At 42.3% G+C, this 23115-nt stretch overlaps 1 protein-coding gene across 2 annotated transcripts in view; it reads left to right on the top strand.

Moving 5' to 3' along the window:
* The window catches only part of ATP12A (ATPase H+/K+ transporting non-gastric alpha2 subunit), a 34077-nt gene extending 15162 nt beyond the window's left edge, over nt 1-18915 (top strand). For both annotated transcript variants that reach the window (XM_050921939.1, XM_050921940.1), the window contains exons 5-23: nt 588-701; nt 1685-1819; nt 2412-2529; nt 3303-3571; nt 5503-5701; nt 6333-6442; nt 7271-7405; nt 8148-8340; nt 8922-9097; nt 10317-10453; nt 11007-11157; nt 13041-13209; nt 14320-14474; nt 15269-15392; nt 15828-15973; nt 16934-17067; nt 17880-17981; nt 18604-18695; nt 18887-18915. In XM_050921939.1, coding sequence (XP_050777896.1) covers nt 588-701; nt 1685-1819; nt 2412-2529; nt 3303-3571; nt 5503-5701; nt 6333-6442; nt 7271-7405; nt 8148-8340; nt 8922-9097; nt 10317-10453; nt 11007-11157; nt 13041-13209; nt 14320-14474; nt 15269-15392; nt 15828-15973; nt 16934-17067; nt 17880-17981; nt 18604-18695; nt 18887-18915 — 2688 coding nt within the window. The remainder of the gene's footprint in view (nt 1-587; nt 702-1684; nt 1820-2411; nt 2530-3302; nt 3572-5502; nt 5702-6332; nt 6443-7270; nt 7406-8147; nt 8341-8921; nt 9098-10316; nt 10454-11006; nt 11158-13040; nt 13210-14319; nt 14475-15268; nt 15393-15827; nt 15974-16933; nt 17068-17879; nt 17982-18603; nt 18696-18886) is intronic.
* Nucleotides 18916-23115: the final 4200 nt, after the last annotated feature.

Raw genomic sequence — 23115 nt, 5'->3', positions numbered from 1 at the left:
ACTACATGCAACGAAGTGGGTATTCACCCACAAAAGCTCATGCTCCAATATGCCTGTTAGTCTATAAGGTACAACAGGATTCTTTGCTGCTTTTAAAGTGTCATAAGGCTATTCAATTACTATTCCCAATCCAATAGTTTCCAGGAATTACTGGAATTCTCCTGAAAGCACTTATTCCTGTGAGCTCTGAAGCCTGACGTCTAAACCCAAAAGATTCAAAAGTTTGGATGGGCACCCAGTCTTCTAGGTGCAAACCCAAACTGGAGGGTGTGTAGTTCATTTCCAGCCTTCTAATCGTGTGTTTCCACCCTGGCCCCCAAACAGCTGGCTTGTCCTCCATTCAGATGAGATTCTTATGAAAACTCTTAAACCCCTAGTTTGTCATTTGAGGAGCCGTTATGGTCCTTACTGCTTATTAACATGCATGAACAGACAGTAGAATTCCACAGTTCTCTCTTAACCAGTTAAACTAGTTCCACCACTGCCTGAAGAGTTTATTTTATCAAATTGTGTAATTATGATTTGTACTAGGAACAGCAGTAAACGTTGTTTTTAAACTAACTCAAATAATTTCTCTTATTGGTCAGCTGTACCTGGGAGTAGTCCTCGCACTGGTTGTCATCCTCACCGGTATCTTTGCTTACTACCAAGAGGCTAAAAGTACGAACATCATGGCCAGCTTCAGTAAAATGATTCCACAGGTGAGTGGCCAGCTTTCCTCTCTGTTTCTGAAGAGCAAGAGATCGAAACGGTTGGAGGTTGAAGATTTTAAATGTATTAATGGCACAAAACTGGCCTCAATAGCTGGTTAGAGTGGGCACCCTCTTTAAAAATGAAGGGAGAATTAAGTTTCCCTTTTCACTCAATAGTGGCTTTGCTCATGGTATTCCCATAATAGAATTCAGCACCCAGGGCTTTCGGTGGATGAGAAGCAGAATCTGGTCTTAAAATACAGAGTTGGGAACCAATTTTTCTCCAAAATCCATCCTTCATCAGAAGGGTTCAGATTGGTCTTGGGCAATTATCCTCTCTCTTACTCAAACATGAGATTCTTTAGTTTGTTTTATTGGTGTAACCCAGACTAATGTTAACAATTATCAAGAGTGCCAAGCGTATGTGGTATTGTATGTACATGTATTGCTACCAGGAATCTTGCCCAATGAGCTTGCAGCATAATATGGAGTTACTGCTCTGTCAGGTTATAAACTGAATTTAAAAAAGAATTCACCAAAGAGAGCTGGGCAGCAGTATGATTACAGCAAGGGAGACCTCCCATTCCTATTCCCAACTCTGTTACTCATTGTGTATAACCTTGGGCACGTGGCAACCTCTGTGCCTGTATTTACCTGTCTGTGAAATGGCAATAGTATTACCTCCCTTGTAAATCTCTTTGAGATCCTTGAATGAAAGGTGTTATACCAAGTGCTAAGTGTTATCAGCTGACCTTGGTGATCTTTCATTGGTGACTTATGTGGAATTTAGAAGATGATGAGGAAGAAAGGAATTATGCTGATGTATAACAAAGGGGAACCAATAGGGATGAAATTCAGCCTGAGCAGAGCTCAAAAATAGGGGCAGGTGGTACACAGGTCTTGTATCTGCTCTCTGCACAGGGGTGAATTTCACCCATGGTGAAAGCAGGATGTGGGACTGGTTTCACTCTTGTTGTTCTCTTGTCTCATAGCAAGCTCTTGTCATCCGAGATGGAGAGAAGAAGGAAGTGCCTGCAGAGCAGCTGGTGGTGGGGGACATGGTGGAGATTAAAGGTGGCGATCGGATCCCAGCTGACATCCGTCTGATATTTGCTCAGGGGTGTAAGGTAAACACCAGCTTTAGGATGTGTGGGTATGAAAAAGGATATGTGATGTTTATACCACTTTTTTCAGAGAGGTTACAAGAAAGGAGAGACCATTTGTACAGAGAGGATAGCTCAGCAGCCAATAGAAACCTTGGTTTTACATCTATGCTGTCCTTGTGCAGAAGGTCCACTGTAGCACACAGTTCACATGGGACAGAAAAGCCCATTACTTATAACAATTCCCCACTCCAAGGAGAGTCAAGTGCAGCGTCTCTCCATCATGATACCACAGCCAGTCTCCTGCCAATGCTATTTCCCAGTGCAGTGCCCCAGTAAACACTCGGAAGCACTGACCAGTAAACCTTTCTGCAGTGTTGGAGGTAGCTACTTGAGTTATGCTGCCCTCCAAGTCACTAGGCACTACGCTGGTTTGATTCAATTTCCATGATAATAGAGGCATTTGCCTTGTCATACTCTCCTATCAGGAACAAAGTTAGACTCTTCTGATTACTATATCCCTGCCACCTACCACTACATTATTGCAGCTCTTCCATACAAGTGCACATAAGCAAGGGTTGCCAACTGCATGAGTGTGTCTTTTGTTGACTGACAGGTGGATAATTCCTCCCTCACGGGGGAATCAGAACCACAAAGCCGTTCCTGCGACTTCACCCATGAAAACCCCTTGGAGACTAAGAACATTGCATTCTATTCTACAACCTGCCTGGAAGGTAACCTGCAGACTGAAGGAAGGGGCCGAAGAAGCTGCCTGTGTATAGGCACCACATCACACCTGCTACTAATTCTCAATGGCGCTTTTTCTAGGAATCCCCAGAAAGGTTTTGGACAAAGAAAAACAAATTAGCAATTACAAAAAAGAAACATCATGCAAAGAAAAATAAAACTCAAGCACTGGGCTAGCCCTAAGTTCTATCTAGGATCCACAGCTGACGTGTATTTTTGGCTGTCCGGTCTGGTGCTTGATATAAGCAATAGCTGATCCACTCCTGCTTGCTTTTGGCTTTCCCATCATTATCCTAAGTCATGGAAAGTCAGAGCTGCCCATATATAAGTGCTTCAGATGCTTGAGGAAGTTGCTCTTATTTTCAGAGGGGGGGGGGAAAAAGTATTTGGTGCCATATATATCCAATTATTTACTACATGTTTGTCTAGCACTCTGTACAAGGGTCCCTGATTGTTGACTGAGGCTTTACAGTGCTACTGCAGTACAATTAACGAACAACACTGATGAAAATACACTGCGAGACCCTCTCTTCCCTTAGGTAGATAATCCCCCCCGATTTCTGAGAGGGATGTAAAGAAAAGGATGAGAAAGGTCCCTAATAACCGGGTAATATTGCACAAAAGACTTGTAGCACAATGGAGTCTGGGTCCAGGACTGGAGCTCCTAGGTGATGCAGTAATATTATATTTCTTTACTAATTGTAATTCTCTTTAGGGATCCAACCCCACACTGTGCTGATAACCTCTCCTTTTCTTCCAGGTACTGCCACTGGGATGGTAATCAACACTGGGGATCACACTATCATCGGGCGCATTGCCTCTCTGGCATCTGGAGTTGGGAATGAGAAGACACCCATTGCTATTGAGATTGAGCACTTTGTGCACATTGTGGCAGGAGTGGCTGTTTCTATTGGGGTTCTCTTCTTCATCATTGCCGTGTCCATGAAATACAAGGTTCTGGACTCCATCATCTTTCTCATTGGCATCATTGTGGCCAATGTGCCCGAAGGACTGCTAGCCACCGTTACTGTAAGTCTACACAGGTCATTAGCATGCATTGTACAGCTCTGCTTCTGCTTGTATCACAGTTCACGTCAGTGTGTGCATCACAGTACAAGGTGGTCTAGTAACAGGGCCAGTCCTAGGTTCCTGCACTTAACAGCAGGGGATCCCCAATTCTCATAATCCCTTAGTAGAGCTAGGATTAAAATTGGTTCACTCTTATTGAGAAATGGGCTAAGGATGGAACTGTTTACTTAGATCCATCTGAACTTTGGGGCTTTGGACCCACCCAGGTTTTGGAAAATCCAAATTCAACTCCCGACCCAATATCACCATGTTCAGCCATCTTCAGTTTTTGTGATCTTATAGCAGATACAATAGCTGCTACAAGATCAAGTATTCACAGGTGACCTAATGTGAACTCATGCCAGTCCTGAGAAGACCATACAGAGATCTTTTTAGAGCTGGGAATTTCCCATTTCAAGATGGGGAACTCTAGAATTAGCAGAGACCTTAATCTCAAAGACTTCAGCACAACAATTCCATGTATCTATGTGCACACATCCACATACCCTTTAATATAGTCTTGGGTACCATTTCTGTCCCCGTTACTGATCCGCTACATGACCTTGAGCAAGCCATTTCCCTTCTATTTGCCTCCATTTCCTCATCTGTAAAATGGGGGTATTACTACTTCATGTGTATATGAAAGATTCAGTTCAGTAATAGTTATAAGCATTTCAAAAGCCTCAGACAGATGGTACAAAGAAGTGGAAAGTATTATGAATACCATTAGTAATAGTCCTAATCTCTTCCTCAGCATCGAGCTACCTATGTACTTCATGTGGAAAGAACTGCCACTCACACATCAGTGGTCTTAGCCACAACCATACTCAAGATGAGAAACCACTGTCAGTCATCTCTGGTGACAAACAACTATAATAATTATTAGCACCAGGACACCACAGTGATGGTCACTTTGGAAGTATTATGACAAAGTTAGTGGTAATGTCAGCTACCATTAGCTTTGCAGTTATGAGCATCTCCCAAATTCAAGCCCTTGAAATACGCTCCTAATGGCTGCCATGCCTTCCTCCTATCATCAAGGCAATAATAGTCTTGTCTAACCACGCATGAGCCTGTGTGCCAGATGCAGTATTTGCTAACTAGAGGCCAGATTCTGATCTCAGTTACACCATTATAAATCTGGAGTAGTTTCACTGGCATCTATGAAATTACTCTAGATCAGGGGTAGGCAACCTATGGCATGTGTGCCGAAGGCAGCACACAAGCTACGTTTCAGTGGCACTCACACTGCCTGGGTCCTGGCCACTATTCCGGGCAGTTCTGCATTTTAATTTATTTTTACATGAAGCATCTTAAACATTTTAAAAACCTGATTTACTTTACATACAACAATAGTTTAGTTATATATTATAGACTTATAGAAAGAGACCTTCTAAAAACGTTAAAACGTATAACTGGCACGCAAAACCTTAAATTAGAGTGAATAAATGAAGACTCGGCACACCACTTCTGAAAGGTTGCCAACCCCTGCTCTAGATTTACATGAATGCAATGAAGATCAGAATCAGGACTTATAGCTTTAGCAGGACTATAGTTGGTTCAAAAATACCATTTTTAATAAAAAAATTCAGAACTTATTTCCAAAAAGCTCGGTGAACATTTCCTGGATTTTCAACCAAAAAAAAAAAAAAATCTTTTGAGGAAAACCTTTTTGGCTAAGTTTTTTGGAAAACAAAACCCATTTTTGTTCATTTAAAATATAAAAATTTTACTGCATTTTTCAGCTTTTTTCCTTGAAAAAAATGTTTTAGTTGACATTTCAAATGAGCTCAGGTTACAATCCATGGAGTTGCGCTGTGCACAGCTTTATTACATTGCTCACTGTAATGGTACCTCGCTAACAGGGAGCTGCAATTCTCCCATTCCCCTAGGTGAGTTTGTCTCTGACTGCCAAGCGAATGGCAAAGAAGAATTGCCTGGTAAAGAACTTAGAAGCTGTGGAAACACTGGGCTCGACCTCCATCATCTGCTCTGACAAGACAGGGACCCTCACACAGAACAGGATGACTGTTGCCCATCTTTGGTTTGACGATCAGATCTACTCGGCTGATACCAGTGAAGAACAAACAAGTAAATATATATGGGAGCTGGAAAAGGTCAACTGGGTGGCTTAGACATGCCACAAGTGGATGTCAATCTGAATGTAGATGAGGCGGATGGTGACAACTTGCAGTCACATCATCTAATGGCTCTTTGGTGGACTGCCTTCAAGGGACTCAGGACAGGTCCCACTGGACAAGCACCACTGGACATCAGAAAAAGCAGTCCAGCTGGTAACAAGAAGTCTCTCCCCATACCTTGTTGACCATCTTAGTAGAGATGGCAAGACTGAATGGAGCCTGAACTCCAATCTCATCCCTGAAAATGGTCCTCATAAAATCAGGTTGAGGCACCTTGTGTGCGGTGGGGGAAGAGAGCCTGTCCTACAGCTGTTTTCTGGAGAAGTAGAATTCTTCAGTCTAGGAAGTACCAATCCATCCCCTCTCTTCAGGACTAAACAAACAAGGTGTCTTTGCCAAAATAACTCTGGCAGGACTGGTATGGAGGTATGGTGTGCATGGGGAAAGACATGGTTTGAATTTCTATATACCTGAATCTCATAAGAATGGCTGTTTTCTCCTGCAGCTGCTTTACCATAAGGATTCCACTATCCAGTATCTAAAAAGCTACAATATTTGTATGTTTTTTTGCTTCTTTTCAGCCCAGTCCTTTGATCAAAGTTCTCAGTCGTGGGCAGCTTTATCAAAGATTGTAACACTCTGCAACCGGGCTGAATTCAAACCAGGACAGGAGAATGTTCCAATCATGAAGGTATCCGTGACTTTCTGAGCTCATTTCTTTTCCACTGAAAAGACTGCATGCAAAGTTTGTCTTTGTTTTTAGTGCTGCCTTTCATTTTAAAATTCCCATCACTTTTGTGTTCCTTGCTTTACCCTTGAAAGAAATATAAAGAGGGAACAGACAAAAGCAATATTCATTTAAGTCAAAAGACAGCTCAGATATCAAGATTAGTCTTTCCACACTATTAATCTTAAACTAATCAAAAGATAGAAAGGGTAAGAGCTCTGAGTTATTTCCTTGTAGAGCATTTGTTATGGGCAGTACTCTGATTAGAACAGGGGACTCCAGATTCCTGGGCTCTACTCTTGATTCTGTCACTGACTCTGCCATGCAGTGGAACTCACTTGACAATTGGGTAAACCGAGGCACTGACACTTAGAGAGTAGAACATTCATTTGCCCCAGAGCAGAGTCATAAAGCTTCCAGCAGAGCAGAGAACAGCCACAAATCTTTCACTTCCACTGAACTAAATGCAAATCTCATCTCTTCGCAGTAGCTTTTTCACAACAGCAACCCTAAAAAATGGCTCAATATCACTACTCTAAAGACCGCAATTAATAAAATCAACAGCAGTACAACCCAAATGTTCCCATGGCATAATTCAAGAGAAGGATGGAAAATATAATCTCTCATACTGATTGCTTGCTTTAGGTAAACTGGTTGGTGCTTTGCTGCCAGAGTGACAGCTACATTAGAAAGTACACACTCTATCACACGTGTGTAAAGTTACTTCAGTTCCTTGGATAAAAGTGCAAAAGTATTACTACTAAAAATACATGTTTGTTCTTCAATGCACAGAGAGTTGTGGTGGGCGATGCCTCTGAAACAGCCCTGCTGAAATTTGCTGAAGTAATCTTGGGTGATGTAATGGGCATTAGAAAACGGAACAGAAAACTGGCCGAAATTCCTTTCAATTCTACTAACAAATTCCAGGTGTGACTTTCTTCTTTGGAAAATGAACCAGTCAGTCCATATCTTTGTCCAACCCAGTGTTTGCGGCTGGGGCATGGTGACTTTAATGGGGAAATTCATTATCCTATGCAGTTTAAGCTCAGAAAACCGGAGCAATGTATTTCCATGGAGGCAGCTTTCCTGCTGGAACTTTCATGCAAGACCATGCAATTAGTTCCAGGGAATTCAGGTTACATTACGAAAGAGGGAATGGAGCTGTAGCCCATGCAGTGTGGCCAAGCTGCTTTGAGCACTGTATGTAGGAACCTATGATTTCTATAAACATTATTAAAGATGAGGGTGAATCCAATCTGCATCATTTTATGCAAATAACAGTACTGACAGCCCTCAGGCTCCTAGAAAGTTGACAATGCTGCCTAAGACTGGGCAAAGTTTGGGCACCTGTGTCTTATTATTAAAATAGGATACTAGATCACTGTGTGATAATAATAATATGTCATTAGAGCAAGGTATTTCATTCTGTCAAAGACCAGATTTATCTCTTCAGAAGAGATAATGCACCATTAGTGAGAAAGAGGAGGAGAAATATTTCTTGACTCCAAGTTAAATGGACTCTTGTGGCCAAAATCTGCTGTCAGATTCCCATTGCCATCACGGTGGGGGCTGCATATCTGAGGGCAGAATTTAGCCGTTGATGGGTTACAGTGGAAACTGAAGGGGACCATACACTGTTTTAATTATTCCATCTTCCTGGTGCATACAGCTCTCAATCCATGAGACTGAAGACCCCAATGATAAACGCTTCCTGCTAGTGATGAAAGGAGCCCCAGAGAGGATCCTAGAAAGATGCAGCACCATCATGATCAATGGCGAAGAACAGCCACTGGATAGAGAGAGGGCTGAGGCTTTTCAGACGGCATACATGGAATTGGGAGGCCTGGGAGAGAGAGTGCTGGGTGAGTTCAAAAGGGAACTGAAAATGGATTGCAACAGAGAAAGGAATTGCGAAATTAAAACTGAGTTAAATGCCAGTGGCCCTGGGCAACTGGATGTTACAATAATGGATGCATTAGGTGTGCATGGGAATATTATACATGTGACGATCCTCATTCCAGTCTTGGAATGACAACTGAAAATGGGTGCAGTCTCAGAGGAAACAGAAGAGAAACTACCTGCTCATTCATGGATGAAATGGTAAAAAACAAAAACAAAAACACCCTCAAAATAAGTAGAGGGTTAACCCACTTCAACACTGCTGTAAACTCTTTCCAGCAGGGGCCTTGGGACAGTAGCTTGCACTGTGGGGGAGGGGGCAGGTACCAGCTCCATTTCTTTGAATGCTGGTGCTGTAAAGGAACATTAATGCAGCTGACAAGGGATTAAAATTCCACCACAGAGGACATTTCATGGTTGTTCTTTAAAATGCAGTGGTGTAATATAGAGAAGAACTAATAATCATGCTGAACCAGGTCTCCCTTTCTCTTTTACCCTTCCCCGCCACCCTGCTCTCACACTGCTCTACTGGGTTTCATTCCAGGCTTCTGCCATTTGTACCTGCCAGAGGATGAGTTTCCAGACACCTACCCCTTTGATACAGACTCCATGAACTTCCCCACCTCCAACCTGTGCTTTGTAGGCCTCTTATCCATGATTGACCCACCTCGCTCCACCGTGCCAGATGCTGTGTCCAAGTGCCGCAGTGCTGGGATCAAGGTAGGGTTTCTGCCAGTCAACAGCACAGCAGGTCTACATAAGGGATTCCTAAAGCGCCCATCATATAGCCTCAAGTTCTTGCTGCATCATAGTCACATTTTACTGTATTCAGATTAGACACATCTTGGGAGACAATTTAAGTCTTATTATCTCATTAACGTTGGCCTGTGGTATTAACCTGGGAGTAAATTTACACCCACTTAAAGTCTCCTTTACACTGCCAGTGTGGTATGAAGAGGACTTAATGTAAATGGGCCCATTGCAAAGATGGGCTGAAACCAAAACCCCAGATGCAAAGGGATTCCAAAATTTAAGGGGAGTGCAGAAGTTGATCCAGATCCAACCTTGTAGCTCAGGTCCATTTCTAATACACAAAGGAACCTATGGAGCTGGAATTATTCACCCTAAACCATGAAAGAGTGACAAAATTCCTTCAGAAAGGGGAAGAACTACATTTAGATCATAAAAGCTGAAAACTTTTCTAGTCTATGCAAAGCAACAGCTTCCCTAGCTGTCTTGCCAGAACATCCTCAAGTATATATTCAGCTCAAGGCTAGTGATGGGGGTGAGTTTCAATTGCATATTAGATAAGGAAAGGGAAATCAGCCTTTGAAGCAACTGGCCTAAGGCATAATGAAAGCTGTCCTGATATTGAGTAAATTGCTGGCATTCTGAGGCTGCTAGGCTTGCTACCAAGCAGCTTTCTCTCCTAAAAGGTTGAATAGACACGTGTCCCAATTTTCTATGATACCTCCTGTCACAAGGACCTATTTTATGTTGCAATATTAATCAGTGTTTCCAACACACAATGCAAAATCAGAACAAAGAGCTTCTTTATTCTACAGTATTGGTCCCTATCAACTCAATAGCAATACAACAGCATGTGGGGTTATTAGTGTACTATATAAAAATAAATACAGGACCTCTGTTTAGGAGAAGGAGTGAGGCAGATCAGAATTAGAGAAGGACTCTGGTTTCCTGAACCAAGCCTTCCCTTTCACTTTCAACTCATCAGTGCCAATGTCATTTGGCTTAGGAACTGGTGCTAACATAGGGCTAGCAGGTTACTAGCAATAATCTGAATGTCTTTGAAAACCTGACTGCATGCTCAGCATGCTAAAGAAACAAAGCCATTTGTTGGTGGAGTATAGCCACCTCAGTTCACCTTTCCTTCTGCTACTCTTAAGGTTCTCATTCAATGCACATGTCCCTTCATCAGGTTATCATGGTCACTGGTGATCATCCAATCACAGCAAAAGCAATTGCCAAGAGTGTAGGCATCATTTCTGCCAACAGCGAGACCGTGGAAGATATTGCCAAGCGCCTCAACATTCCAGTCGAGCAAGTCAATAAACAGTAAGAGCAGATAGCACGCACCTGTAGCTATCTGGAAATGAAACCTTTCCTTCTCCTCCAATGCGTGTATTAACCTGTTTCTACAAAACAGTCACTTTTTGCTCTCCTGCTTCTTGGTACTTTCCTAGCCTTGATATCCATCCAACTATTCATCTCTTCTACCCAGAAGCATCCATCTAGTTTATTCTGAAATGTACTGAGGCTGAATGGAGTTTTGATGATTCAGTGAGAGAAGAATAAGATAACCCATTCTACCATTCCACCTCTTCCAGCCAATACAGCATTGCTCCCTATAGCACATTCTCTGTTCTTTTGCAAGGTCTACTGATGGGGCCTACTACCACTTTCTTCACTAGGGAATTGTAATAATATCTTGCATTTCTACAGTGCCTTTCAAGTAATTCCCTGGTGACAAACGACTAAGGCTACTTAAAATTGACTTGCTTATTGCTGCCACACCCAACTCACTGAACTGAGTACAATGTATGAATGTATTGTTTGCATCTAAGCCTTTATGCCTGAGTTTCACCGTGCATTCCTGTGGCTATTACAGGGATGCTAGAGCTGCTGTAATTAATGGAATGGAGCTTAAGGATATGACCACGGAGCAGCTGGACGAGATCTTGATCAATCACTCAGAAATAGTCTTCGCTCGCACCTCACCCCAGCAGAAACTGATTATAGTGGAGGGCTGCCAAAGGCAGGTGAGTGAGAGAAGGCAAAAGATAAACATATGTGGCCCTAATGGATTTGTACAGTGATGGTATTTGCTCAGATGTCCTCCTCAGCAACAGACAGAAGTGATAACCTAGTGGTGTTAGAAACAGGTACGAGGGAGGGAGGGGAGTTCCAGGTTCTCTTTTCATTCTGCAGCCATCTGAATCTACATACTGTAGTGTGCCTTCGGCACTCCTGTCCTACACTAGATAGATGCTAAGCTGCTCCATTGCATGTCAGGAGTCCCATGTTGATACTGGCTGACTGACACTCTTCTGTGGTAGGGCCTGGTGCTTGAGGGGAAGTAGCACAGCTGTAGCTGCACTTTGAGTGTGAAGTTCTAGTTGTGATAGGCACCTGGCACAGTGCTGGAATCCCTGGGGCCAAGGATTTATTATTTAGGATGCCCCCTTCCCCAGATGGTTCTATAAACGCAGATGAAAGCAGCATTGTGACCATGCCCTCTTGTCCCTCACCTTCAGTCTCACTTAGGCCTTCTGTACAGCTGTGTTTACAAATATAGGGCATGAATCCCAATAAACTGCTTTATAACATGATTTGTCTAGGGCCAGCCCTTGTTAAACTGTCTTATAGCTTAGATAGGAGACTAGAGCGGGACAGGATTTTAAGAGTTTTGTCCCATTCACCGCAGTTATTTTAAAGCTGTCTGGAGTAGAACCAACACAGTGGATATATAGTGTACCATGAAAAAGGTAAGCAGACGACCATACAGAATTTCTCCAAGGGACTTTTCATGGCTGTGCGATCCTCCTGCTTCCCCACCAATGCAATCTGTGACTTACCTCATGGCTCTCGTTCAAATTTGCCAGGAAAGCAGATGCAGCATGGCCCACTTTTCACTTTTGTAGCTTTGGCAGAGCTGAGCTTTCCCATCAACATCAGCTCTTTGGGTTTAATCCTGAATTGCTTTCAGGGAAACAATGATACTACTACTTAATTTCTAGTATCACCCCTTTTTAGATGGCAAGCTCTGGGTACACGTGTTCTGTGCTGTGCAGATGCCCACACTCCAGTAAGATTTGGTTCTTTGAAGGATGAAGAGCAAAAAAAGTCAATTCACATTCTATATTTAGCAGCTAGAGCCTATAAGCCCTTCTGTTCCTTGTATTATTTATAACTGGTATCACAGAGCAAAATCCCCCAAGGGACAAGACATTCAGTATTGGTCATAATCAGTTTGCCACATTTTTTCCTTTGATTTTTTCCCCGATTCTGCTCAGAACACTCCAAATTCTCCAGAAGCCAAAGCATCTTTGAGAGAATACTTGGTTACATTAGGAAGTTTCATCAGAGAGGCTAGTCCAGAGAACTGGGGCCTTTTCTAGTTCACCAGCTCAAATCAGTTCAGGTTCACAAACTAAAAATGAGGTTAGTATTTAGTGGCTGTTCAGTAGCCTTCATTAAAGTTGGAGTGGGGGTGGGGAGGCGTCTCAGCTACTGAACGAGTATCTACATCACAAGTCACCCTGAAATTGACAACCTTCATAGACACCTTAGGAGAGAGGCCAAGGAGTGGATGGACCTTGGTAATTGAATCCCCCTTTGCCCCCACAAGAGTATTCCTGGTTTCTTCAGCCAGGGATGGGATACATTGCAAGGCATTGTAGAGGAAATGTATGCTACCACTGCCTATATTCTACCTGGCTAGATGAAGAATTTGGTTTCAGGCCAGGACTGCCCATCCAGCACCTTTCACCAGCACACATTCACTTTAAAAGAACAGCACAAGAGCACTGACATTAACGTTAACTTGTACTGAACTCCACTCCAGAGGCTCTAAAGGTGGGGGCTTTTCCTTGCTGGAGGATGGACTAATTTCCTCAGTCACCTGAATCCTACTGTGTTCCAGGATGCAGTTGTTGCGGTGACTGGAGATGGAGTCAATGACTCCCCAGCTCTGAAAAAGGCAGATATTGGAATTGCTATGGGTATCGCCGGCTCCGACGCAGCTAAAAATGCAGCTGACATGATCTTGCTGGATGATAACTTTGCTTCTATTGTCACAGGAGTGGAGGAAGGTAAAAATAAGATTCACTACTCTCATCCCTAATGTAAGCTGCAAGCAGTCACATTGGACTTATAGACACTATCCCCTGTCTTATTATTTTAAAGAGGCCCACTTGCTTGCACTATTGTTCACTTACATTTGCACATACTATTACCTGGAATATGCATGAAACCTGGGGGACTGCATGTTCATTTTGTTGCAAATGTATGTATGCAGTTACACATTTGTGCATACCAGAATCTCTATTTTTGTAAAAAAGGCATCTCCTAGGGCTAAATGGTAACTACGTATCCAATTCTGCATGCACTGGTCACGTGTAATATCCTACACCAGGAGTCGGAAACCCTTCAGAAGTGGTGTGGCGAGTCTTCATATATTCATTTTAATTTAAGGTTTCGCGTGCCGGTAATACATTTTAACATTTTTAGAAGGTCTCTTTCTAGAAGTCTATAATATATAACTAAACTAAACTATTGTTGTATGTAAAGTAAATACAGTTTTTTAAATGTTTAAGAAGCTTCATTTAAAATTAAATTAAAATGCAGAGCCCCCCGGACTGGTGGCCAGGACCCGGGCAGTGTGAGTGCCACTGAAAATCAGCTCACATGCCGCTTTTGGTACACGTGCCATAGGTGGCCTACCCCTGTCCTACACAATCCAGTCAGTATCTATGGACTTAATTTCCTTATTCAAACTTCAGACTCTGTGGACCTATCAGAACCATGGTAGCTAACCACTTTAAAGTTAGAGACAGATGTGAATCACCTCCAACCACAAACACTTCCTAGGGTTTTATGACCTGCTCACAAAGAGCAAGGCAACGCTCACTGATACTATTTGCTCAGTTCTGCTGTGCCTATCAGTTTGAATCCTGAACAAAAGCCCTTCATTCATGTCTGATCTCATATTGCTTTCAGCCTCAAGTTACTAGTGTTGCAGCAATCTCCTGTACCCTTTCTTTTCTATTATTTGTTTGCCACCCTCTCTTGCTTGACCCCAGCTATATTACCACCTATTCTAAATGTTCTAACTTTAACTGCTGAAAAAAAGATGATGGGAATTTTTCAGCCAGCATTGGCCTTAGTGAGTATTTTAAAATAAACTTTCTGTTTTTCCTCAGGCCGCTTGATCTTTGATAACCTAAAGAAAACCATTGCCTACACCCTGACCAAGAATATTGCCGAGCTCTGTCCTTTCTTGATCTACATTATAGCCAGCATCCCACTGCCCATTGGCACAATCACTATCCTGTTCATAGACCTGGGCACAGACATTGTAAGTGGTCTTATCCCAGACATGGTTAAAACCATCTGGCCGCTCGTGCAATTTCACATGCATTTTATTGACTCTGAGAATGAGTAAGCGGCTAGAGTTTGAGTGCCAAGGAGACTCTTGAGCCTCTCTGGGTGTGAAGCAATTAGTTTTGATGTACTTCTTTGAGGGATTAGCCATCAGTCACGAACTGAGAGCCTAATCACATGGGATACCGAGGATAGCAAAACAAGCAGAGGCCTAGAGTGAAAGCAGATGGATTTGGAGGAGGAGAAAAAATAAGGTGAGGTGGGGAGCAAGGGAGAGTGGAAAGTAAAGACTTTGCTCATGTGCATTGACCACTAACCCACACTCTGGCCAGGCCTTTTGATCAAGACATGCAGGCAGTGAACTATCAAGAGCACATATATTACCAGTCAGACCATCCTCAAATCACCCATTTGCTACAGTATAGGGAATGACCACCAGGCATACAGATGAGGCATCCTTTATGCTCCCCATAGATTCAAAAGACCCCTCCTCTCCTTCTGGTTTCATCCAATCCTTTGGGGCAGACAAGCAATATGTTCAGGGCTCCAACGCATGTGTTTCAGACCTCACCCAAACCTTTCTATGGTTCTGAACTGCAGACTTCATTGAAAAGACCCTTGTATCATTTGCTCCTTGACATCTGGGGCACTCAGTGTTAACATAATCCAGCTAACAGACATTGGAAAAAGAACAGCCAGATTTATTGATTCTCCCAGAAGCAGGCAGAGGTGTGCCAGTGAGGTTCTGAAAGACAATTTCTCTTGTAGATCCCCTCTGTTGCATTAGCCTATGAGAAAGCTGAAAGTGACATCATGAACAGGAGACCCCGGCACAAGAAGAAGGACAGGCTGGTGAATGAGCAGCTTGCTGTGTACTCCTATTTGCAGATTGGTATGTTGGGTCATTCACATAAGAGGTGGGTAGGCTGGATGAGGAGATTGAGAGTCAGTGAAAGACTCTTGAATTTGGTTCCTGGCGACAGGAAGGAGTGTAGAGTAGTGTTAGAGCAGGAGGGAGGGAGTCAGGACTCCTTAGCTCCATTCCTATGATCTCAACTCATTCTGTGAGCTTGAGCAAGCTTATTTAACTTCCCTCTGGCTGTGTATGCACCTATGCAATGGTTACAGAAATGTTTTATCCATAGGAGATGGGAGGCTTAATGTCGAGTGCGCTGAGTTTTGTGGTTAAAAGGCTTCCTATACGATCCATGAAAGTACTATGGATCCAGAAAGAGCTAGTTCACTCTGACTTGTTTCCCCTCCCTCTGCCCAAATACATTAAGTCTCACTCCATCCCTTTCTTATTTCCCTCTCTTCTACTTTGCAGGCATCCTACAGTCGGTTGGAGCCTTCCTCGCCTATTTTACCGTGTATGCTGAACAGGGCTGGCTTCCTAACACACTGCTTGGCTTACGTGTCAATTGGGAAGATGATTACTATAACGACATAGAGGACAGCTATGGGCAAGAATGGGTAAAGCATCTGTAAAAAAATCCTTTTCAGTTAAATCCCTAGTTATAACTGGAAATGGAAGATTCTCTCCCCTCACTGGGGGTGGGGTGGGGGGATGAAGGGAAGCTTAGAAATGTTTGGAGGTGGACCTGATGGGGAAAGATTTAATTTTAGTAACTTAGATTAATTTTAACTTTACGGCACTAGATAGGAATTAAATTTTCCCAGGTTAGATTTCTTGGAGCTGTTCATTGGCTTTGGTCATTCAACTTCAGAGCCCACTAACTTGGACATCTAGAATTCACCTCTTTTTGCTTCTCTCCTACCCCGACACTAAACATCCTCCCCTATTTCTGTCTCAGCTATAGGTCTTTGTCAACAGAAAGCTGTCCACTACTCTTGCCTCCCTTTCTAGAATATGTTTAGATCCCCTCTACTCCTCCAGTACTGCTTCTGCACATCACTACTGTCCAGCTGTAATAATACTCTCTATAGTACAATACTGACTCTCCCCTTCCCAGCACTGTGATGCAATGTTGCTTAAATTCCATAACTTCTGGCTGACATTAAATGAGTGTTAAATAGAACCACAACCTCAAGATTTAATTCCATAATCCAATACTGAAAGTAGGTCCTAATAAACGCTGTTCCCTAGAGAAATGCCTGCTGCCCAAGACCATGATGGTTGTGGGGGGCTCCCATCCTTACACTGTTCCCTACAGCAGTCACCATATGCAGAGGTATTAGGTGAATTGATGTGAATTCCCCAACGCCAAGGCTGTCAATATTCTCTACTGCAACACCTAATGGGAGAGAACAATAGATTTCAAGCTGTTGTACAAGTATAAAGGTGGAATTATTCCAGACTTATACCCATGTAACTGGGAATCAGTCTTTAGACTATGCAGCCATTCCTATAATGTAAGTATATACACTTCAGTGCCCGACATCTAACAAAGATACTTTTTTATTCCTTTGCAGACTAGATACCAACGGACATACCTGCAGTGGAGTGGCTACACTGCCTTTTTTGTCAGCATCACAATTCAGCAAGTAGCAGATTTGATCATCAGGAAAACAAGGAGGAATTCCCTTTTCCAGCAGGGTCTTCTCAGGTGGGTGCTAAAAGTTCATTAATAGGAAGGGGGTCTTAGCCCGGAGATCTAACAGTCTTACTCAGCCTCTGCATGTTCCTTGGGTGAAACTGGAGTCAGAAATAACTTCCTCCATTCTTCCTTCTTGTTCCTACCAACTTCCTCTCTCCAGCTTTTCTCCATCATCCAAGTTTCAGTTAGCAATGAAAATAGCCCCAAGAAAAACAGCTGTTCAAAGTTGTTTGAATACTGACATTTCAAAATTAAAATGTTTTAAAATGAGATTTTTGACATTTTCACCATTTCACGCAAATTCCCACCTCCTTTAAAAACAAAACAGAACTACAGAGCTAATCAATATTTTTCAAAATTTCCAAGAAGGAGAAAATGGCATTAAAGCTTTTTTCATTAGTTTTCAGCCAGCTCTGGTAGACTTTTGACTTCCAGGAGCTACTAATAGGCCAAACTCTGTCAGGTGCTGAGCACCCTTCAAGACCAATTGGAGCCAAATGATTGAGGGCATCTCACAGTACTGAGGCCACAATATAAAGGCCGACATCTTGTCCACATGACCTTTATGCTCCAGGATGAATGGGCTGTATTCAGTTTTGCATTCAAAAGGAAAGACACTGTATCTAGCCAGCGTGTCTGTCAGAACCACAGTCCCTTCTGAAATGCTCATTATGGACTGTAGCACAGACCCTGCCCCTAGTTAAGTAGGGCATCTACTCAGATTTGTACCTTTGGGTTACATGGTGTTAGAATGGTACCCACTAGTCGTAGACACTAGTGTAATAGAGATCACATTATTATCTTTATTGGTTTTCTTGTAGGAATAAAGTCATCTGGGTGGGTATATTCTCCCAGATAGCAATCGCTCTGATTCTCTGTTATGGTCTCGGAAGTGTTACTGCCTTGAACTTCACGCCGCTTCGGTGAGTTCCAATTCTTCTGTGTTCCACCTCTTCTTCAAATGTACATATACACATTACATGGTAGGAAATCTACACTCAGTGGCATGGCTGATTGGAGGGGCATGCCATGTGGAGTAAACTTCTTAGATAGCAGAATTCAAAGACTAAGTTTTAGGACATAATTACTGAGTTGAATTGGCTGAAATTTCTCAGTCAAAAAAAATTGGGACTCATTTTTCATGATCTTTTTCACAAAAACATGTCCCATTTTTGGCTAGCTATATTACCAAGGATAGAGAAAACAGTTTATACAGAATAAGAACCTCCCTAGCCCTTATTCCAGAACTCAAGCTATTGAGTGAGACTATAAAATGTTTGCTTGACTACATTTTATTTAAAATGACTTTCCTTTCATATGCCAATCTAGTTTCTGATGTCTTCTGAGTCCAGGATATCACAAGAGAGCCTCATTTTGCAGCCCAATTTTCAGAGCAAACAAGTTCTCCTCATTTACAGATTCAGAAAGGTCAAAGGGCCAGATTTTTTCTCTAGTGACAACATCAATTCAGAGTTCAGCTGGAGGGACTGCTCCTTTCAAATGATAAGAACTGATTCATGAATCTCCTTTCTTTCCCTTTTCCAGGGTTCAGTATTGGTTTGTGGCCATGCCTTATGCCATCTTGATATGGGTCTATGATGAAATCCGCAAGCTTTTCATCAGGCAATACCCAGGAAGTAAGTAGAACCCTCCCTGGAATTCCATTCTCAGTCCATTTCTACCACCACCCCTCTTCCGAACCCCAGCTGTATCATTTTCATAGAGATGATTTTAAATGGATTATCTAGATAATTCCTTATTTAATTTTCTTCTACTTGAAGAAAAAAAAATCCTAATTCCTTGATATTTTCCCCTCCTCCTCTCATAGGTTGGTGGGACAAGAACATGTATTACTGAAACAGCCGTCATCACTGTTCTCCTTTCTCCCTGCTGGAGAGTTCTTTAATTGTCTCATCCGGCCTCTGCTGCTGAATGGTCCTGTCTGTGCAATATAAAATAACCACAGGGGTTCCCCTCATCATGAAGAAACATGGATTTACGAGGCTGAAAAACCACCTTACATTGTACTGTAAAGCTTACACTTGGCTAAAAATTTAAATGCTATTTTTTTATAACAACTTTTTTTCCTGTTTAAAGTGTATAATTGTAATAGAAAAAAACCCTCTTATGTATATAGATATTAAGGAAATCACACATTTGTAATTTAAGGCATCGACTTGCACTAGGTTTGTTCAAGCTGTTTTATTTGTTTGCTGTTCTGGTGCAACTGAACTGTGAGCAAGTGCATATGCAGATCTGAGTTATGTCACCAAGGATGACTAGACTGTATAGGCACAATTTGATAATAAAAAGACTTTTTCCAGAAAGCAGCTTTTTTCACTACTCGTCTTCCAAAGGCACAGGTAGAAAAGTGAAGTGGTGTTGGATGGTTCAGGGGATTGGCAGTAGGTTATAAGGCCCTTCAGTTACTGGACAGAGTCCAGCACAAGCTTAAGAGTGACTGAAGGCCACTTCCATGAGACGGACTATGGAAAATAAATTCAGGCTCCCAGCTCCCATTGAAGCCTATGGAATTGATGGTGCTGGCACCTTGCAGTATTTGCTGAGCATTTCACAGGATTGGTACCAACAATTTGGGGCCAATCTTGTATAGCATGGCACAGGAATTGAACAAAGAACATCTTGCTCCTTTACTCTCAACAGTTACAAGCTTCAAATGTCTACTTTGGCTCTGATTAAATTGGGTATAGCCTCCGAGACTTTGTCTTAAACTAGTTTGTAAAGGTGTGATGCTAGCTTATGTAACTCACTTGACCTAATATACACCTAATAAGACTCCCTCGGCCAGGCAAAGCAAGTTGCAATGCAGCATGATCATGTTAAAGCTTAGTAGGGAACAGCAGAGTACCTGCTGAAGTACAGTTTGCCTTGTCTGAAGGAGAGCTTCAAAAGGTGTTACTTGGACAGCTAATATGCTCTAATAAAACACCTTTAACTCTTAACCCTGTAGACAAAACCTTAGGGAAGGAGGAAGGAAGAGCAAGGGATAGGGAGAGAGACAACAACTAGGAGAGGTATAGTGAAGAGAACAGGGTGGGGGAAGGAAAGTGAGATGCTTTCAGCTATAAGGACTGAATCTTTCAAGACACTCACACCCGTGCAAGTGACAAAAGTGACTCTGAACTGAACTCTGAAGCCTCCCTCCCCAGACCTCCTCCCTGCATTCCATCTACTGTCAGGATAGCAATCACATGTGGCTATTGGACAAGATATCTTGATCCTCATGCACTTACACAAGTAAAAGGACTTAAAGCACAATGAGGAACAACAGCAGCTCAAACAAACAAATTTGTGAGGGTGAGTCCAAATTCTAAGCATCCACCATCTCAAGCTGCTTATCACACTGTCCACAACCCAGCTTAGACCTCAGGAGCCAAAGCCGGGGCAGCTAGCAGCAGAAACCAAATGCTGAGTGGAACAGAATTGACTCAGAGGAGCAGCTGTCAACATCATTGTCCTCCCACAGATGCAACAACTGAAGTGTGTTGTTCTAACACACACACACACACACACACACACACACACACAGTCTGTTGTGTTTGGGTGAATATAAATATCCTCCCCACAGTTATAGTCTTATATTAATTAGTCAAAATCACTAGCTAAAGTAGAGGCCAAGCAAGATATAAGCATATACTTCCATACTAGACCAGGACAATGGTCTCCTGAGGTTTGTTATTCTGTCTCCAGTATTGACCGACTTCAGAGAAAAGAGGCTTTTACTTAGATTGTAAACCTTGTAGGGCAGTGACTTTTTTTGTTCTATGTTTGTACAGCTCCTAGCACAATAGAGTCCTTGTCCATGACTGAGGCTCCTACACAGCACCACAATGCAAATAATAAATCCAGCAGTGTGTAAAATACTCATAACAGTGCTACACTGTTTGAAATTTGAAGAATGAGGAGAAAGAGGTTGTATTTCATTATGAGCTCAAAGATGACCACAGTTTTGTAAAACATTTTGTTAAAGCACCAGGTTCTTTTGAGTAAACATAGCCTGTTTTCACTGCAAAAAAGTAGACTATTTCCAGGCAAATGGTGTGTGTGTGTGTGTGTGTGAATTTATAAACAAAAAACAAGGGGAGAATGTACTTAGTTTGGGAATAAAAGAAAATTCTTCATAGAAACCATCCAACAATTCATTTTCTTATTTAACACAGCTTTTCAATGAGAAAAGAGCCATTTTGTTCAAACTGTCAATAAAGTGAAATCAAGAGGTATGTGAACTTCCATAGGACAAAGTCTGTGAATTTTCCACAGCTCTGCTAAAACCCAGGAAATATTAGACAAGCATTGTCTACCACTCACAAATTCCCCAGTAGTATAAAATAACCCAAGGCACCCTTCTAACGGATTTAGGTTAGACTACAGTGTGTGTAAGGAATTGACAATACTAAATGGCAAAGACTATTCCTACCTTGAGTCCAAGAGATCATAAAAGCATTGAGAAATCAAAATGACAATCTGAAAAACAATCTCAGATTAAGAAATCTCATGTCTCCTGGCTCCAAGAGATGCAGTCTGGGAGGAATTCTTATAAAGAGGTTATCTTGTTATGCTTAAATTCTGCCAGCATCTTAGTATTATAAACACTTCAGGTTAAGAGTGGAAGAATGTGGTCTTGCAGAACAGGGGACTGGGAGCTAGGACTCCTGGGTTCTATTCCTGTTTCAGCCCCAGCTTGATACATTATTTATTATATGTACTGGGGTAGCTCCTAGCAGCCCCAGTCATGGACCAGGACCTCACTGTGCAAGGCGCTGCACAAAAACAGAACAAATGATGTTATTGTCATATGAGATTTGTTGATAACATTGCATTCCGCAATAATGAGCAGAAATATTACATTGAAAGCATGCTGGCTAGGTAGAGTCTTTGCTCTCTATGCAGGGCTGAATAAAGATAAAAAAGAAGCAAAGCCAATTCTTTGCATTTTGTACAGTTCCCCACCAAGCCCATTTTTCTAAAAGAAAAGTGCTTATGAAGAGAGCTGTTTTCCTTTCTAAAACGCTATTTTCTGGTGGTCAGAGAGACTGGGGGAATATGAGGAGCAGCACTTCCTCTGTTGAGGAGGTATAACATAGCATCCCAGCCATTACTTTTCAAAGCCAATGTAAAGTGCTTTCCTGAGAAGAAATGTCTGATCAGATAGAGCTGCTGGGGATGCAAGGAGGGTTTGAAGAAAAGGCAAGTCACTTGGTGGATGGGGAGTGAAATAGTTGTATTTTACTTACACATGGGAGAGGGGAAGTCCCTACGTGATGGAGGGGATTGAAGAATGTGGGCTGGAGGGATGACTCTGTACTAATAAAAAAATCTAACAGAGAAAACATACAAAATCACCAAGCTTAAGAGAAAGAACTGTCCAGATTTTCAAGGCCAAGATGCATCACAGAAGGTCTGGATGCTCAGACCTGGAAGAGCATCCAGCTTTTAATTTTGATTTCATTGGAGAGTATTTTTTCCCCACATGTCACAAAGTGTTAGCTCTTAGCTTGGCAAAAGTTGCCTTTGCTATGTATGAACCAATTCCCTTAAACAAAGGAACAAAAAGATTCTGAAGCAATATAGTCACAAATCATCTAATGTCTCTTACAATGAGTTGAGGGCAGGGTTAGGTGGGAGGTTTATACACATACATGCACAAATCAAGGAGTATCTTGAGGCAATATTTCACACAGTCAGTGAAACAAAATTAAAGCACTTAAATGTGGCAGCCTCTTCCACCCCAAAGAAAACCTGCAAGGCCTTTTTGTGCCTTGTTTATTAATGAAACAATTTAATCAAATAGACTTGAGAGTGGGGGAGAGGATGTTTCAAGGTATGAGCCTGACTGTTTCAAGTGCTGAGCAGCAGAACTCCAGCTGAAGACAGGAGTCCATAAGAACGGCCATATTGGGTCAGACCAAAGGTCCATCTAGCCCAGTATCCGGTCTTCCGACAGTGGCCAATGCCAGTTGCCCCCAAGGGAATGAACAGAGCAGGCAATTATCAAGTGATCCATCCCCTGTCACCCATTCCTAGCTTCTGGCAAAC

Source organism: Gopherus flavomarginatus, chromosome 13 (genome assembly GCF_025201925.1).
Source record: "Gopherus flavomarginatus isolate rGopFla2 chromosome 13, rGopFla2.mat.asm, whole genome shotgun sequence".
In the NCBI taxonomy this organism is placed as follows: Eukaryota; Metazoa; Chordata; order Testudines; family Testudinidae; genus Gopherus; species Gopherus flavomarginatus.
This window is presented reverse-complemented; position numbering and strand designations above follow the sequence as displayed.